Source organism: Salvelinus fontinalis, chromosome 11 (assembly GCF_029448725.1).
Source record: "Salvelinus fontinalis isolate EN_2023a chromosome 11, ASM2944872v1, whole genome shotgun sequence".
Lineage (NCBI taxonomy): Eukaryota > Metazoa > Chordata > Actinopteri > Salmoniformes > Salmonidae > Salvelinus > Salvelinus fontinalis.
In genome coordinates, this window is record NC_074675.1 from 87,451 (window position 1) to 106,964 (window position 19,514).

General features: G+C 45.3%; 1 protein-coding gene across 1 annotated transcript in view; it reads right to left on the minus strand.

The window, feature by feature from the left end:
- Positions 1-391: 391 nt before the first annotated feature.
- The window catches only part of LOC129866030 (small proline-rich protein 3-like), a 22,915-nt gene continuing 3,792 nt past the window's right edge, over positions 392-19,514 (minus strand). Inside the window, exon 2 of the mRNA XM_055939165.1 lies at positions 392-759. Coding sequence (XP_055795140.1) covers positions 392-759 — 368 coding nt within the window. The remainder of the gene's footprint in view (positions 760-19,514) is intronic.

A 19,514-nucleotide genomic window follows, 5' to 3' on the forward strand; every position in this document is an offset into this window, starting at 1 on the left:
TGAGTAACTTTAGAATTTTTCCCACTTGCAAAAGCGTTAGCATTATAGCACTATGAAACATTTAACTTCCTTAATCTGGGAGGCTGGCGGTGTCTTCCTGAAGTTTGACAGTGTAACACCTCATGTGTGCTTTAAATCAGTCCCATTTGTCTTGGGGCTTAATGCTGTCAGCTGGCTCTGACAGCCCTCCACCGGGACCCCGATACATCACAGCTGAAAGACTGCAGGGGGCTCAGAAAATTAGACATTTAGTTACAACAGCCTGGTTTAGGGGAGGGAGGGGAGCGGGTTGGTACAGAGAGGGGCTATGCTCTTTAGTATCCTCTTCCGTTCATTCAGCGTCGTAATATTGGTTCTGGAAAACTGGAATTTCCTAGCAGGCAAACAGAGATCATGTTATAATGGACTTATTCCAACCAGGCTCTTGTACGTTATTCCAACCAGGTTCTGGTACGTTATTCCAACCAGGTTCTGGTACGTTATTCCAACCAGGTTCTGGTACGTTATTCCAACCAGGTTCTGGTGCGTTATTCCAACCAGTTTCTGGTACGTTATTCCAACCAGGTTCTGGTACGTTATTCCAACCAGGTTCTGGTACGTTATTCCAACCAGGTTCTGGTACGTTATTCCAACCAGGTTCTGGTGCGTTATTCCAACCAGGTTCTGGTACATTATTCCAACCAGGTTCTGGTACGTTATTCCAACCAGGTTCTGGTACGTTATTCCAACCAGGTTCTGGTACATTATTCCAGCCATATTCTGGTACGTTATTCCAACCAGTTTCTGGTACGTTATTCCAACCAGGTTCTGGTGCGTTATTCCAACCAGGTTCTGGTGCGTTATTCCAACCAGGTTCTGGTACGTTATTCCAACCAGTTTCTGGTACGTTATTCCAACCAGTTTCTGGTACGTTATTCCAGCCATATTCTGGTACGTTATTCCAACCAGTTTCTGGTACGTTATTCCAACCAGGTTCTGGTGCGTTATTCCAACCAGGTTCTGGTGCGTTATTCCAACCAGGTTCTGGTACGTTATTCCAACCAGTTTCTGGTACGTTATTCCAACCAGGTTCTGGTACGTTATTCCAACCAGTTTCTGGTACGTTATTCCAACCAGTTTCTGGTACATTATTCCAACCAGTTTCTGGTACGTTATTCCAACCAGTTTCTGGTACGTTATTCCAACCAGTTTCTGGTACGTTATTCCAACCAGGTTCTGGTACGTTATTCCAACCAGTTTCTGGTACGTTATTCCAACCAGTTTCTGGTACATTATTCCAACCAGTTTCTGGTACGTTATTCTAATCCATTTCTGGTACGTTATTCCAACCAGTTTCTGGTACGTTATTCCAACCAGTTTCTGGTACGTTATTCCAACCAGTTTCTGGTACGTTATTCCAACCAGTTTCTGGTACGTTATTCCAGCCACGTTTGTCCATTGGGATTGGTTCTGAAATGCAATGTTGCCCCTTTGTTTCCCCAACCCACCCACATCCACGACAGGGTTGGAATATGTCTGTCAATATGTGTAGATAGATGGCAACTGATTACAGGATGTGTCTGTCAATCTGTGTAGATAGATGGCATCTGATTACAGGGTTAGAATGTGTCTGTCAATCTGTGTAGATAGATGGCATCTGATTACAGGATGTGTCTGTCAATCCGTGTAGAGAGATGGCAAGTGATTACAGGATGTGTCTGTCAATCTGTGTAGATAGATGGCAACTGATTACATGATGTGTCTGTCAATCTGTGTAGATAGATGGCAACTGATTACAGGGTTAGAATGTGTCTGTCAATCTGTGTAGATAGATGGCATCTGATTACAGGATGTGTCTGTCAATCTGTGTAGACAAATGGCATCTGATTACAGGGTTGGAATATGTCTGTCTATCTGTGTAGATAGATGGCATCTGATTACAGGATGTGTCTGTCAATCTGTGTAGATAGATGGCATCTGATTACAGGGTTGGAATATGTCTGTCTATCTGTGTAGATAGATGGCATCTGATTACATGATGTGTCTGTCAATCTGTGTAGATAGATGGCATCTGATTACAGGGTTGGAATGTGTCTGTCTATCTGTGTAGATAGATGGCATCTGATTACAGGATGTGTCTGTCTATCTGTGTAGACAGATGGCATCTGATTACAGGATGTGTCTGTCAATCTGTGTAGATAGATGGCATCTGATTACAGGGTTGGAATGTGTCTGTCTATCTGTGTAGATAGATGGCATCTGATTACAGGATGTGTCTGTCTATCTGTGTAGACAGATGGCATCTGATTACAGGATGTGTCTGTCAATCTGTGTAGATAGATGGCAACTGATTACAGGATGTGTCTGTCAATCTGTGTAGATAGATGGCATCTGATTACAGGATGTGTCTGTCAATCTGTGTAGATAGATGGCATAGGATTACAGGATGTGTCTGTCAATCTGTGTAGATAGATGGCATCTGATTACAGGATGTGTCTGTCAATCTGTGTAGATAGATGGCATCTGATTACAGGATGTGTCTGTCAATCTGTGTAGATAGATGGCATCTGATTACAGGATGTGTCTGTCAATCTGTGTAGATAGATGGCATCTGATTACAGGATGTGTCTGTAAATCTGTGTAGATAGATGGCATCTGATTACAGAGTTGGAATGTGTCTATTTTATTTTTATTTTTTTATTTCACCTTTATTTAACCAGGTCGGCTAGTTGAGAACAAGTTCTCATGTACAACTGCGACCTGGCCAAGATAAAGCAAAGCAGTGTGACAAAAACAACAACACAGAGTTAGTTACACATAGAAACATCTACATACAGTGTGTTAATGTAGTAAGATTAGGGAGGTAAGGCAATAAATAGGCCATGGTGGCATAATAATTACATTTAGCATTAACACTGGAGTGGTAGATGTGCAGATGATGATGTGCAAGTAGAGATACCGGGGTGCAAAAGAGCAAAAATAAATAAAAATAAATACAAATTAAATAACAATATGGGGATGAGGTAGTTGGATGGGCTATTTACTGTTACTGAACTGTTAATCTGTTAATCTGTTAATCTGTTAATCTGTGTAGATAGATGGCATCTGATCACATTGAAGTTCAATGTCACACCTTGAAGTTTTATCATTTCCATTCTCTCTCACTCTCTGTCTCTCTCTGAGTGTTACTGCTGTGGAAAGCGTGTGGAGGATTTGGGAGAGGCATTGGTGGCTTTACCCACAGTAAACCTTGAGCAGATTCTGGGTTGGGCCGGCTGGCAGTAAATTGCATTGGCAGGGAGTTTGTAATAGGGGATTTAATCTGAATAAAATTGACTCCAGAGAACCAGTCAATAATCCAGGATGTAATCCTATAATTGGATTGATTAGGACAAAAGTAGGAGGAGAGATGGGCTGCGGAACGGAACTCCACTAGCCGGGGAGTCGTCTCTCCTGGCAAGTTGCCGGGCGGAGGAGGGAGAGAGAGAGACAGAGAGACAGAGAGACAGAGAGAGAGACAGAGAGACAGAGAGAGAGACATAGAGAAAGAGAGACAGAGAGAAAGAGAGAAAGAGAGAAAGAGAGACAGAGAGACAGAGAGAGACAGAGAGAGAGACAGAGAGACAGAGAGAGAGACAGAGAGACAGAGAGAGAGACAGAGAGAAAGAGAGAAAGAGAGACAGAGAGACAGAGAGACAGAGAGAGACAGAGAGAGACAGAGAGAGAGAGAGAGACAGAGAGAGACAGAGAGAGAGAGAGACAGAGAGACAGAGAGACAGAGAGACAGAGAGACAGAGAGACAGAGAGAGACAGAGAGACAGAGAGACAGAAAGACAGACAGACAGACAGACAGACAGACAGACAGACAGACAGACAGACAGACAGACAGACAGACAGACAGACAGACAGACAGACAGACAGACAGACAGACAGGCTCAACCGAAGTCACAGAGTCACTAAGAGGTCAAATCCAAGTCGTCCTGTAGTATCCCTGACCCTGGCTGATTAGGACACTTGAAATTCACTGAGTGTCTTAAACCTAGCCTGATCCCCAATATGTTTGTGCTGTCTTGACGACAGTTGGAAAGAGAGTAGAAACAGATCTGTGACCAGGCTACCCTGTCTCCCCACCAGAGACAAACCTGAGTACAACTAGAGTTCAGAGTTCAGAGTTCACTAGGACATCTACAGAGTGGAATGTCAAGGATCAACCCTTTCATGCAGCGACATCACCTCTCACCCTGTCCTCCCCTAACCTTTACTGTTCACACACACACACACACACACACACACACACACACACACACACACACACACACACACACACACACACACACACACACACACACACACACACACACACACACACACACACACACACACACACACACACACACACACATACACACACAGACACAGACACAGACGCACACACAGACGCACACACATACACACACAGACACAGACGCACACACACACACAGACACAGTGGTCCATGGTGGATGTTAACTCTGGTCAGTAGTGGTCCATGGTGGATGTTAACTCTGGTCAGTAGTGGTCCATGGTGGATATTAACTCTGGTCAGTAGTGGTCCATGGTGGATATTAACTCTGGTCAGTAGTGGTCCATGGTGGATGTTAACTCTGGTCAGTAGTGGTCCATGGTGGATATTAACTCTGGTCAGTAGTGGTTCATGGTGGATGTTAACTCTGGTCAGTAGTGGTCCGTGGTGGATGTTAACTCTGGTCAGTGGTGGTCCATGATGGATATAACTCTGGTCAGTAGTGGTCCATGGTGGATATTAACTCTGGTCAGTAGGGGTCCATGGTGGATATTAACTCTGGTCAGTAGTGGTCCATGGTGGATATTAACTCTGGTTAGTAGTGGTCCATGGTGGATATTAACTCTGGTCAGTAGTGGTCCATGGTGGATATTAACTCTGGTCAGTAGTGGTCCATGGTGGATGTTAACTCTGGTCAGTAGTGGTCCATGGTGGATATTAACTCTGGTCAGTAGTGGTTCATGGTGGATGTTAACTCTGGTCAGTAGTGGTCCATGGTGGATATTAACTCTGGTCAGTAGTGGTCCATGGTGGATGTTAACTCTGGTCAGTAGTGGTCCATGGTGGATATTAACTCTGGTCAGTAGTGGTCCATGGTGGATATTAACTCTGGTCAGTAGTGGTTCATGGTGGATGTTGACTCTGGTCAGTAGTGGTCCATGGTGGATATTAACTCTGGTCAGTATTGGTCCATGGTGGATATTAACTCTGGTCAGTAGTGGTCCATGGTGGATATTAACTCTGGTCAGTAGTGGTCCATGGTGGATATTAACTCTGGTCAGAAGTGGTCCATGGTGGATATTAACTCTGGTCAGTAGTGGTCCATGGTGGATATTAACTCTGGTCAGTAGTGGTCCATGGTGGGTATTAACTCTGGTCAGTAGTGGTCCATGGTGGATATTAACTCTGGTCAGTAGTGGTCCATGGTGGATATTAACTCTGGTCAGTAGTGGTCCATGGTGGATATTAACTCTGGTCAGAAGTGGTCCATGGTGGATATTAACTCTGGTCAGTAGTGGTCCATGGTGGATATTAACTCTGGTCAGTAGTGGTCCATGGTGGGTATTAACTCTGGTCAGTAGTGGTCCATGGTGGATATTAACTCTGGTCAGTAGGGGTCCATGGTGGATATTAACTCTGGTCAGTAGTGGTCCATGGTGGGTATTAACTCTGGTCAGTAGTGGTCCATGGTGGATATTAACTCTGGTCAGTAGGGGTCCATGGTGGGTATTAACTCTGGTCAGTAGTGGTCCATGGTGGGTATTAACTCTGGTCAGTAGTGGTCCATGGTGGGAATTAACTCTGGTCAGTAGTGGTCCATGGTGGATATTAACTCTGGTCAGTAGTGGTCCATGGTGGATATTAACTCTGGTCAGTAGTGGTCCATGGTGGGTATTAACTCTGGTCAGTAGTGGTCCATGGTGGATATTAACTCTGGTCAGTAGTGGTCCATGGTGGATATTAACTCTGGTCAGTAGTGGTCCATGGTGGATATTAACTCTGGTCAGTAGTGGTCCATGGTGGGTATTAACTCTGGTCAGTAGTGGTCCATGGTGGGTATTAACTCTGGTCAGTAGTGGTCCATGGTGGATATTAACTCTGGTCAGTAGTGGTCCATGGTGGATATTAACTCTGGTCAGTAGTGGTCCATGGTGGGTATTAACTCTGGTCAGTAGTGGTTCATGGTGGGTATTAACTCTGGTCAGTAGTGGTCCATGGTGGATATTAACTCTGGTCAGTAGTGGTCCATGGTGGATATTAACTCTGGTCAGTAGTGGTCCATGGTGGATATTAACTCTGGTCAGTAGTGGTCCATTGTGGGTATTAACTCTGGTCAGTAGTGGTCCATGGTGGGTATTAACTCTGGTCAGTAGTGGTTCATGGTGGGTATTAACTCTGGTCAGTAGTGGTCCATGGTGGGTATTAACTCTGGTCAGTAGTGGTTCATGGTGGGTATTAACTCTGTTCAGTAGTGGTCCATGGTGGATATTAACTCTGGTCAGTAGTGGTCCATGGTGGATATTAACTCTGGTCAGTAGTGGTCCATGGTGGGTATTAACTCTGGTCAGTAGTGGTCCATGGTGGGTATTAACTCTGGTCAGTAGTGGTCCATGGTGGATATTAACTCTGGTCAGTAGTGGTCCATGGTGGATATTAACTCTGGTCAGTAGTGGTCCATGGTGGATATTAACTCTGGTCAGTAGTGGTCCATGGTGGGTATTAACTCTGGTCAGTAGTGGTCCATGGTGGATATTAACTCTGGTCAGTAGTGGTCCATGGTGGATATTAACTCTGGTCAGTAGTGGTCCATGGTGGGTATTAACTCTGGTCAGTAGTGGTCCATGGTGGATATTAACTCTGGTCAGTAGTGGTCCATGGTGGGTATTAACTCTGGTCAGTAGTGGTCCATGGTGGATATTAACTCTGGTCAGTAGGGGTCCATGGTGGATATTAACTCTGGTCAGTAGTGGTCCATGGTGGATATTAACTCTGGTCAGTAGTGGTCCATGGTGGATATTAACTCTGGTCAGTAGTGGTCCATGGTGGATATTAACTCTGGTCAGTAGTGGTCCATGGTGGATATTAACTCTGGTCAGTAGTGGTCCATGGTGGATATTAACTCTGGTCAGTAGTGGTCCATGGTGGATATTAACTCTGGTCAGTAGTGGTCCATGGTGGATATTAACTCTGGTCAGTAGTGGTCCATGGTGGGTATTAACTCTGGTCAGTAGTGGTCCATGGTGGGTATTAACTCTGGTCAGTAGTGGTCCATGGTGGATATTAACTCTGGTCAGTAGTGGTCCATGGTGGGTATTAACTCTGGTCAGTAGTGGTCCATGGTGGATATTAACTCTGGTCAGTAGTGGTCCATGGTGGGTATTAACTCTGGTCAGTAGTGGTCCATGGTGGATATTAACTCTGGTCAGTAGTGGTCCATGGTGGGTATTAACTCTGGTCAATAGTGGTCCATGGTGGGTATTAACTCTGGTCAGTAGTGGTCCATGGTGGATATTAACTCTGGTCAGTAGTGGTCCATGGTGGGTATTAACTCTGGTCAGTAGTGGTCCATGGTGGATATTAACTCTGGTCAGTAGTGGTTCATGGTGGATATTAACTCTGGTCAGTAGTGGTCCATGGTGGATATTAACTCTGGTCAGTAGTGGTCCATGGTGGATATTAACTCTGGTCAGTAGTGGTCCATGGTGGGTATTAACTCTGGTCAGTAGTGGTCCATGGTGGATGTTAATTCTGGTCAGTAGTGGTCCATGGTGGATATTAACTCTGGTCAGTAGTGGTCCATGGTGGATATTAACTCTGGTCAGTAGTGGTCCATGGTGGATATTAACTCTGGTCAGTAGTGGTCCATGGTGGATATTAACTCTGGTCAGTAGTGGTCCATGGTGGATATTAACTCTGGTCAGTAGTGGTCCATGGTGGATATTAACTCTGGTCAGTAGTGGTCCATGGTGGATATTAACTCTGGTCAGTAGTGGTCCATGGTGGGTATTAACTCTGGTCAGTAGTGGTCCATGGTGGGTATTAACTCTGGTCAGTAGTGGTCCATGGTGGATATTAACTCTGGTCAGTAGTGGTCCATGGTGGGTATTAACTCTGGTCAGTAGTGGTCCATGGTGGATATTAACTCTGGTCAGTAGTGGTCCATGGTGGGTATTAACTCTGGTCAGTAGTGGTCCATGGTGGATATTAACTCTGGTCAGTAGTGGTCCATGGTGGGTATTAACTCTGGTCAGTAGTGGTCCATGGTGGGTATTAACTCTGGTCAGTAGTGGTCCATGGTGGATATTAACTCTGGTCAGTAGTGGTCCATGGTGGGTATTAACTCTGGTCAGTAGTGGTCCATGGTGGATATTAACTCTGGTCAGTAGTGGTTCATGGTGGATATTAACTCTGGTCAGTAGTGGTCCATGGTGGATATTAACTCTGGTCAGTAGTGGTCCATGGTGGATATTAACTCTGGTCAGTAGTGGTCCATGGTGGGTATTAACTCTGGTCAGTAGTGGTCCATGGTGGGTATTAACTCTGGTCAGTAGTGGTCCATGGTGGATGTTAACTCTGGTCAGTAGTGGTCCATGGTGGATATTAACTCTGGTCAGTAGTGGTTCATGGTGGATATTAACTCTGGTCAGTAGTGGTCCATGGTGGATATTAACTCTGGTCAGTAGTGGTCCATGGTGGGTATTAACTCTGGTCAGTAGTGGTCCATGGTGGATGTTAATTCTGGTCAGTAGTGGTCCATGGTGGATATTAACTCTGGTCAGTAGTGGTCCATGGTGGATATTAACTCTGGTCAGTAGTGGTCCATGGTGGATGTTAACTCTGGTCAGTAGTGGTCCATGGTGGATATTAACTCTGGTCAGTAGTGGTCCATGGTGGGTATTAACTCTGGTCAGTAGTGGTCCATGGTGGATATTAACTCTGGTCAGTAGTGGTCCATGGTGGGTATTAACTCTGGTCAGTAGTGGTCCATGGTGGATGTTAACTCTGGTCAGTAGTGGTCCATGGTGGATATTAACTCTGGTCAGTAGTGGTCCATGGTGGATGATCATGAATTATACATGTATGTTTGTCTGTGGGATGTAATTTTGTGGGGGTGGGAATAAAGGAATAATATTTTCCCTCTATGCTCGGTAGTCAGGCATAATGTAATGATACACAAATCCATTTAGGGGGGAAATTACAGAGGTCTTGTGCAATTACGGTACATCGTTATTCTTCAAGGTTGTTGTTCCTCTTCACATGTCAGTGCTTGTTGTAATTACAATAGAAGGGCAGGCTTTTGCCACCATGACATGTTGCCCGACATTAGTCGTGGTACAAAGTAGGAGGTCAACAGTGGCATAATCAAGGCCTCTGCCTGAGCACTGTGACAAATGTAGGCTGTTAAGACAGCGTCTGAAATGCAGCACTATTCCCTACATAGTGCACTAGTTTTGACCAGAACCCTGTGGGCCCTGAACAAAAAATAGTGCACTAACTAGGGAATAGGGTGCTATAGTAGTGCACTAACTAGGGAATAGGGTGCTATAGTAGTGCACTAACTAGCGAATAGGGTGTTATAGTAGTGCACTAACTAGGGAATAGGGTACTATAGTAGTGCACTAACTAGGGAATAGGGTGCTATAGTAGTGCACTAACTAGGGAATAGGGTGTCATTTGGGACGACTGATTAAAATGACCAATTTAAGATGTGACAACCGCGGCGTTCATGTACCGTGACCTGTTCTTGTTTTGAGAAACAATTTTCATTTAGAGAGAACATAGAGTGGTGTGGGGGGGGGGACCGGGGACCGGGGGCCATTTTAGCAGAGTGACAAAACAACCAATCAATTTGAATTGTAACAACATTATGAGAGGTGAACAAGGCCCTTTGTGACTTGAGAGAAAATATGGCCTTTTATCATTAACCGATCAACAATATTTATTTTCAAATTGTTTTTTAGTTTATCAGTTTATCATGTCTGTAATGTTGATACTCATATTATTAGTTGTTCAGACAGGAAAGAGCAAAAAGGGTGGTGTGTTTATAGGACTAGCCGGAGCCTAACAGTTTTCTGTATGGACCAGACGAGGCACAGATCTGCCCTATGGTGTCCCTGTGATCCATCCCATGTGTCCGCTTGATCTCCTATCAAAGCTCAGAGGAGGTGTGTAGCCATGGAAACAGTTTTACAACAAAGGACAAAGACACAGAATAATGATTCAAATTAGAATGTCAAATCTAACAATTGTATTTCTGTCATTCTCTAGACCAGGGGTATTCAACTCTGACCCTGTCAGGTCCGAAACCAGCTGGTTTTCTGTTCTGCCTGATCATTAATTGCACCCACCTGATGTCCCAGGTCTAAATCAGTCCCTGATTAGAGGGGAACCTGGTGTCCCAGGTCTAAATCAGCCCCTGATTAGAGGGGAACCTGGTGTCCCAGGTCTAAATCAGTCCCTGATTAGAGGGGAACCTGGTGTCCCAGGTCTAAATCAGCCCCTGATTAGAGGGGAACCTGGTGTCCCAGGTCTAAATCAGTCCCTGATTAGAGGGGAACCTGGTGTCCCAGGTCTAAATCAGTCCCTGATTAGAGGGGAACCTGGTGTCCCAGGTCTAAATCAGTCCCTGATTAGAGGGGAACCTGGTGTCCCAGGTCTAAATCAGTCCCTGATTAGAGGGGAACCTGATGTCCCCAGTCTAAATCAGTCCCTGATTAGAGGGGAACCTGGTGTCCCAGGTCTAAATCAGTCCCTGATTAGAGGGGAACCTAGTGTCCCAGGTCTAAATCAGTCCCTGATTAGAGGGGAACCTGGTGTCCCAGGTCTAAATCAGTCCCTGATTAGAGGGGAACCTGGTGTCCCAGGTCTAAATCAGTCCCTGATTAGAGGGGAACCTGATGTCCCAGGTCTAAATCAGTCCCTGATTAGAGGGGAACCTGGTGTCCCAGGTCTAAATCAGTCCCTGATTAGAGGGGGACCTGGTGTCCCAGGTCTAAATCAGTCCCTGATTAGAGGGGAACCTGGTGTCCCAGGTCTAAATCAGTCCCTGATTAGAGGGGAACCTGGTGTCCCAGGTCTAAATCAGTCCCTGATTAGAGGGGAACCTGGTGTCCCAGGTCTAAATCAACCCCTGATTAGAGGGGAACCTGGTGTCCCAGGTCTAAATCAGTCCCTGATTAGAGGGGAATCTGATGTCCCAAGTCTAAATCAGTCCCTGATTAGAGGGGAACCTAGTGTCCCAGGTCTAAATCAGTCCCTGATTAGAGGGGAACCTGGTGTCCCAGGTCAAAATCAGTCCCTGATTAGAGGGGAATCTGATGTCCCAAGTCTAAATCAGTCCCTGATTAGAGGGGAACCTGATGTCCCAGGTCTAAATCAGTCCCTGATTAGAGGGGAACCTGGTGTCCCAGGTCTAAATCAGTCCCTAATTAGAGGGGAATAATAATAAAAAACAATGGAACTGGCTTGGAGGTTCAGAATTGAGTTGGAGGGCTCTAGACTACAGAGCTCAGGGAAGAATGAACCATTGAAGCTATCCCACACAGATTGTCTCATCCTCTTGACTACAGAGCTCAGGGAATAATGAACCATTGCAGATATCCCTCACAGAGTGTCTCATCCTCTACTCTGAACTAACTCTCTCTCTCTCTCTCTCTCTCTCTCTCTCTCTCTCTCTCTCTCTCTCTCTCTCTCTCTCTCTCTCTCTCTCTGTCTCTCTGTCTCTGTCTCTGTCTCTCTCTCTCTCTCTCTCTCTGTGTCTCTCTGTCTCTCTCTCTCTCTCTCTCTCTCTCTCTCTCTCTCTCTCTCTCTCTCTCTCTGTCTCTCTCTCTCTCTCTCTGTCTCTCTCTCTCTCTCTCTCTCTGTCCTCTCTATCTCTCTCTCTCTCTCTCTCTCTCTCTCCTCTCTGTGTGAGTTATCATTTAATCCTGTGTTAGGATGGCCTGCTTTCTCCAGGGTGGTTCTGTCTCTCTCTCGTTGTCAAACCTCACAGTTATTTTAGTCTCTGGCTCTTTCTGTTTGAGCTTAAAATAGACTGGTTCTGAGAGTGACAAATGTCCAGCTATCGCCTCCTCAGGCTATGTCCCTGTATAGTGCACTAATTTTCACTAGGGCCCCTAGGCAGGGAACCACTATACAGGGAATACGGGGCCATTTGGGACACAGCCCTTCCTTAAAGTCATTCTGAATGTATGGTAAAGTATGATGGTTGTGAGAATAATATCACTGTGTCCTCTGCGGACCAGAGAGAAGAGATAGAGGAGAGAGAACGAGGTTAAAACCTGCTCTGACATCACAGAGGGAGCTGAGTGACATCAACGTCTGTTATGTTTTTCTTAACCTTTATTCAACCTTTATTTAACCTTTATTTAACCTTTATTTAACGAGGCAAGTCAGTTAAGAACAAATTCTTATTTACAATGACGGCCTACCAAAAAGCTAAAGGCCTCCTGCGGGGGACGGAGGCTGGGATTAAAAATAAAAATAAATTCAATAAAAGTATAGGACAAAAGCACAACATGACAACACAACATGGCAGCAGCACAACATGACAACAACATGGTAGCAACACAACATGTCAACAACATGTTAGTAACATAACATGACAATAACACAACCTGACAACAACATGGTAGCAACACAACATGTCAACAACATGGTAGCAGCACATGGCAGCAGCACAACATGACAACAACATGGTAGCAACACAACATGTCATCAACATGGCAGCAATACAACATGTCATCAACACGGTAGCAACACAACATGTCATCAACACGGCAGCAACACAACATGTCAACAACACGGTAGCAACACAACATGTCAACAACACAGTAGCAACACAACATGTCAACAACACAGTAGCAACACAACATGTCATCAACACGGCAGCAACACAACATGTCATCAACATGGTAGCAACACAACATGTCAACAACACAGTAGCAACACAACATGTCATCAACACGGCAGCAACACAACATGTCAACAACATGGTAGCAACACAACATGTCATCAACACGGTAGCAACACAACATGTCAACAACACAGTAGCAACACAACATGTCATCAACACGGCAGCAACACAACATGTCAACAACACAGTAGCAACACAACATGTCATCAACACGGCAGCAACACAACATGTCAACAACACAGTAGCAACACAACATGTCATCAACACGGTAGCAACACAACATGTCAACAACACAGTAGCAACACAACATGTCATCAACACGGCAGCAACACAACATGTCATCAACATGGTAGCAACACAACATGTCAACAACACAGTAGCAACACAACATGTCATCAACACGGTAGCAACACAACATGTCATCAACATGGTAGCAACACAACATGTCAACAACACAGTAGCAACACAACATGTCATCAACATGGTAGCAACACAACATGTCAACAACACAGTAGCAACACAACATGTCATCAACACGGCAGCAACACAACATGTCATCAACATGGTAGCAACACAACATGTCAACAACACAGTAGCAACACAACATGTCATCAACATGGTAGCAACACAACATGTCAACAACACAGTAGCAACACAACATGTCAACAACACAGTAGCAACACAACATGTCATCAACATGGTAGCAACACAACATGTCAACAACACAGTAGCAACACAACATGTCATCAACATGGTAGCAACACAACATGTCAACAACACAGTAGCAACACAACATGTCATCAACATGGTAGCAACACAACATGTCAACAACACAGTAGCAACACAACATGTCATCAACACGGCAGCAACACAACATGTCATCAACATGGTAGCAACACAACATGTCAACAACACAGTAGCAACACAACATGTCATCAACACGGTAGCAACACAACATGTCATCAACATGGTAGCAACACAACATGTCAACAACACAGTAGCAACACAACATGTCATCAACATGGTAGCAACACAACATGTCAACAACACAGTAGCAACACAACATGTCATCAACACGGCAGCAACACAACATGTCAACAACATGGTAGCAACACAACATGTCAACAACACAGTAGCAACACAACATGTCATCAACACGGCAGCAACACAACATGTCAACAACACAGTAGCAACACAACATGTCATCAACACGGTAGCAACACAACATGTCAACAACACAGTAGCAACACAACATGTCATCAACACGGCAGCAACACAACATGTCATCAACATGGTAGCAACACAACATGTCAACAACACAGTAGCAACACAACATGTCATCAACACGGCAGCAACACAACATGTCAACAACATGGTAGCAACACAACATGTCAACAACATGGCAGCAACACAACATGACAACAACATGGCAGCAACACAACATGTCAACAACACAGTAGCAACACAACATGACAACAACATGGCAGCAACACAACATGACAACAACATGGCAGCAACACAACATGTCAACAACACAGTAGCAACACAACATGTCAACAACATGGCAGCATCACAACATGACAACACAACATGTCAACAACATGGCAGCAGCACAACATGGTTACAGCTAAAGCCTTGAACGGTGTGTCACCTGCCGCTCACTCAATGTCAGACAATTTCCCATCCTCCCTCCTCGACAAGAAGACATACACACACGCAGACACACACACACACACACACACACACACACACACACACACACACACACACACACACACACACACACACACACACACACACACACACACACACACACACACACACACACACACACACACACACACACACACACACACACATACACCCCATGCCACCGCAGTAGCTTTAAGGGATACACATTGTACTGTGTAGAGAAACAACACAGAGAAAAAGCTGGTGTTGTAAAGTTAACTGCCTGTGAAGTCCTTTCTTTCTTTGTATGTATGTGTGTGTATTTCCATCAGTGTGTTATGGGACTGAGGCTGGGGGGCGGTGATGGTTAGTTGGGCAGAATCAATCAGGTATCCCCAGAGCTCAGAGCAGCAGAGCAGCAGAGCAGGCCAGACCTCATCTGTTACTCTCTACACAACACTGGGATTTAACATAGTCCTCAGAGCCTGCTGATAGCCGAGGGGAGAGGGGGAGGGAGGGAAGGGGAGGGAGGAGGGGGAGAGGGATGGGGAGCAGGATGGGGGGAGGGAGGAGGAAAGGGAGAGGGAGGAAAGGGGGAAGGGAGGGAGAGGAGGAGGTTATGAGTGAGGAGAGAGGGATGCGTAAGAAGAAGAGAATAGGGAGAGAGGGAAGATTGGGGGATGAGGGAGAGTAGGGGATGGGAACGAAGGGGGAGGGGAGAGAGGGGTGCAGGGAGGGATGGAAAAGCATTGGGGGATGAGAACGAAGGGGGAGGAGAGAGAGGGATGCATGGAGGGATGGAAAAGCATTGGGGGATGAGGGAGAGTAGGGGATGAGAACGAAGGGGGAGGAGAGAGAGGGATGCAGGGAGGGATGGAAAAGCATTTTGGGCAACAGACCTACAGCTGAACTCAAAGAGAGAAGACTAGTGGAGAAATGACCAAGTGTTTTGGCCTCCCGAGTGGAGCAGCGGTCTACAGTCCCTGGTTCGAATCCAGGCTGTATCACATCCGAACGTGATTGGGAGTCCCATAAGGCGGCGCACAATTGGCCCAGCATCGTCCGGATTTGGCCGGGGTAGGCCGTCATTGTAAATAAGAATTTGTTCTTAACTGACTGTCAACGAGAGTGCACTATTGGTATGCTCTGATTTGGAAATTGATTTGCAGGGACACCTAGTGCATTCTTGGGCCAAGAAACATGACTACTGGTTGAGGAGCTGAATGTATCGCGACACGGTGAAACATAAGACATTACAGTTTTTAATATTCTGTTAGTAGGATATACGTGATCGTGAGAAAATTGTTTGTTTGTATATCGGTATTGTTTGTATATATTGTATATATATATTATTTCTCTAGCCAGAAGTTCTGGTTTTGGCTTTTCTGATTTATTCTACAATTCAAACATGGCGCTGATCCCAAACTGCCGTTCCACCGACACCGGAAGACGTGGATGGAAATCTTCCCTTTCATATTGTGAACTTCGGCCATCAGCAACTTTACCGGCACCTGATATCACCTTTCCTATGGGAACAGCTGAGCTGCTCGGGGAAGGTACACAGGAAACTCTGTTTAGCTTCAGCCTGCTGCTCTGCTCTGTGGCCCCCCCCCCCCCCCCCCCCACACACACACACACACACACACACACACACACACACACACACACACACACACACACACACACACACACACACACACACATATACGTAGACACACACCCTGTCCTGGCCCAAACACCACACGCTAAACAACTATGCCCAAACTGTGGTAAGACCGTAAGGAAGAATTCAAAAGCGGTGGCTTGTGACATTTGTGATTTGTTTTGTTCACATAAAGTGTCGACCTATCAACCCCTTGTCATGTGATGAAGCTGTAAAGTCTCAAAGTAAAACTTTGCTTGTTTGCAACGTGTTTAAATGTGTTGTCAAACATCGGGATGCTGGACACAAGCAGACAAGATGAGTTCAATCTAGAATAGCTAGTCGATGTATCAGCAGTGGGCACAGGAAATGACTTGTTTGACTGTTTCAATCAGAGAGGAAGTCATGTTATTGATTTGAAGGATCGGTATGATGTGCAATTAATAGGTTGTTTTATTGTGAAATTAATATGGTTGATTTTTTTAAGGTTCGGGAGAATTGCAGCGAATAGTGCCACTTTTTAGGATGTCAATATAAATGTATTTATGGTTGTTTGTAATTTTGTCTTGTCTTTGAATCATTATGTGTTGTTGTTTTTACCATCGAGGACCACTTCGCTGGGTGATAAGTGATATCCGCTGGGTGATAAGTGATATCCTCTGGGTGATACGTGATATCCTCTGGGTGATAAGTGATATCCTCTGGGTGATAAGTGATATCCTCTGGGTGATAAGTGATATCCTCTTGGTGATAAGTGATATCCTCTAAATAAATCAAATTCAATTCAATGCCTAGTTAAATAAAGGTTAAATGTATTAAAAAAAATGCAACTCAAAAAGAGAAGACAAGGTAAATAGCCCAGTGTTAACTCAAAAAGAGAAGACAAGGTAAATAGCCCAGTGTTAACTCAAAAAGAGAAGACAAGGTAAATAGCCCAGTGTTAACTCAAAAAGGGAAGACTAGGGGGAATAGCCCAGTGTTAACTCAAAAAGGGAAGACTAGGGGGAATAGCCCAGTGTTAACTCAAAAAGAGAAGACTAGAGGGAATAGCCCAGTGTTAACTCAAAAAGAGAAGACAAGGTAAATAGCCCAGTGTTAACTCAAAAAGAGAAGACAAGGTAAATAGCCCAGTGTTAACTCAAAAAGAGAAGACAAGATAAATAGCCCAGTGTTAACTCAAAAAGAGAAGACAAGGTAAATAGCCCAGTGTTAACTCAAAAGAGAAGACTAGGGGGAATAGCCCAGTGTTAACTCAAAAAGAGAAAACTAGGGGGAATATCCCAGTGTTAACTCAAAAAGAGAAGACAAGGTAAATAGCCCAGTGTTAACTCAAAAAGAGAAGACAAGGGGGAATAGCCCAGTGTTAACTCAAAAAGAGAAGACTAGGGGGAATAGCCCAGTGTTAACTCAAAAAGAGAAGACTAGGGGGAATAGCCCAGTGTTAACTCAAAAAGAGAAGACTAGGGGGAATAGACCAGTGTTAACTCAAAAAGAGAAGACTAGGGGGAATAGCCCAGTGTTAACTCAAAAAGAGAAGACTAGGGGGAATAGCCCAGTGTTAACTCAAAAAGAGAAGACTAGGGGGAATAGACCAGTGTTAACTCAAAAAGAGGTATAAAGAGAAGGAGGAAGGAGGGAAGGAGGGAAGGAGGGAAGGAAGCAGGGACACACAGGAGGAATTAGAAGGAATCTTTCACCATACAGGGCTGTACTGTACATGTGTGTGTGTGGGTGTGTGTGTGTGTGTGTGTGTGTGTGTGTGTGTGTGTGTGTGTGTGTGTGTGTGTGTGTGTGTGTGTGTGTGTGTGTGTGTGTGTGTGGGTGTGGGTGTGGGTGTGTGGGTGTGTGTGCCAGGCTGGGCCAGGCCCTGAGCTCTCTGTGACTGAAGGAAAATCCATAATGTGCAGCTATAAAAAGACAGTCTCTCTCTGGCTCAGTGGGCATGTGTCTGCCAGCCGCATTCTGCTACACACAACTAAAGAATAGGGTTGTCTGTGTGTGTGTGTGTGTGTGTGTGTGTGTGTGTGGTGTGTGGTGTGTGGTGTGTGTGTGTGTGTGTGTGTGTGTGTGTGTGTGTGTGTGTGTGTGTGTGTGTGTGTGTGTGGTTTTTAAACAGCAGCACCGAGGAATGAGCCAATTAGAAGCTGGGGATTATTAGGTGAACATGATGGTATGAGGGCCAGATTAAGAATGTAGCCAGGACACCGGGGTTAACACCCCTACTCTTATGATAACTGCCATGTGATCTTGAGTGACCACAGAGAGTCAGGAAACCTGTTTAACGTACCCTCCGAAAGACATCACCCTACACAGGGCAATGTCCCCAATCACTGCCCGAGGGCATTGGGATATTTTTTTGACCAGAGGAAATAGTGCCTCCTACTGGCCCTCCAACACCACTTCCAGCAGCACCGACCAGCACCAACCCTGATTAGCTTCAGAGGTGAGCCAGCAGTGGGATGCAGGGTAGTATGCTGAGAGAGAGAGACAGAGGGAGAGAAAGAGAGAGAGAGAGACAGAGAGAGAGACAGAGAGAGACAGAGAGAGACAGAGAGAGACACAGAGACAGAGACAGAGAGAGAGAGAGAGAGAGAGAGAGAGAGAGAGAGAGAGAATATAACTTCAGCATCTGTTCCTGCTTAATAAGTGTACTGTATGTGTGAGATGCTGGTACATGAATGCAAATATCTGTGTTTCTCTGCTGCCGTGATATGGTAATGAGTGTGTTAGTGGGAGTATGAGTCAGAGGTGTGGATGGAATCCTGAGGAAGTACAGGAGGAGGAATTCATGAGAGAACCAGGCTATCTACTCTGTCTGTGAGGAAGTACAGGAGGAGGAAGTCATGAGAGGACCAGGCTATCTACTCTGTCTGTGAGGAAGTACAGGAGGAGGAAGTCATGAGAGGACCAGACTATCTACTCTGTCTGTGAGGAAGTACAGGAGCAGGAAGTCATGAGAGGACCAGGCTATCTACTCTGTCTGTGAGGAAGTACAGGAGGAGGAAGTCATGAGAGGACCAGGCTATCTACTCTGTCTGTGAGGAAGTACAGGAGGAGGAAGTCATGAGAGAACCAGGCTATCTACTCTGTTTGTGAGGAAGTACAGGAGGAGGAAGTCATGAGAGGACCAGGCTATCTACTCTGTCTATGAGGAAGTACAGGAGGAGGAAGTCATGAGAGGACCAGGTTATCTACTCTGTCTGTGAGGAAGTACAGGAGGAGTGTCAAGACCCGGTGCTAGAAAC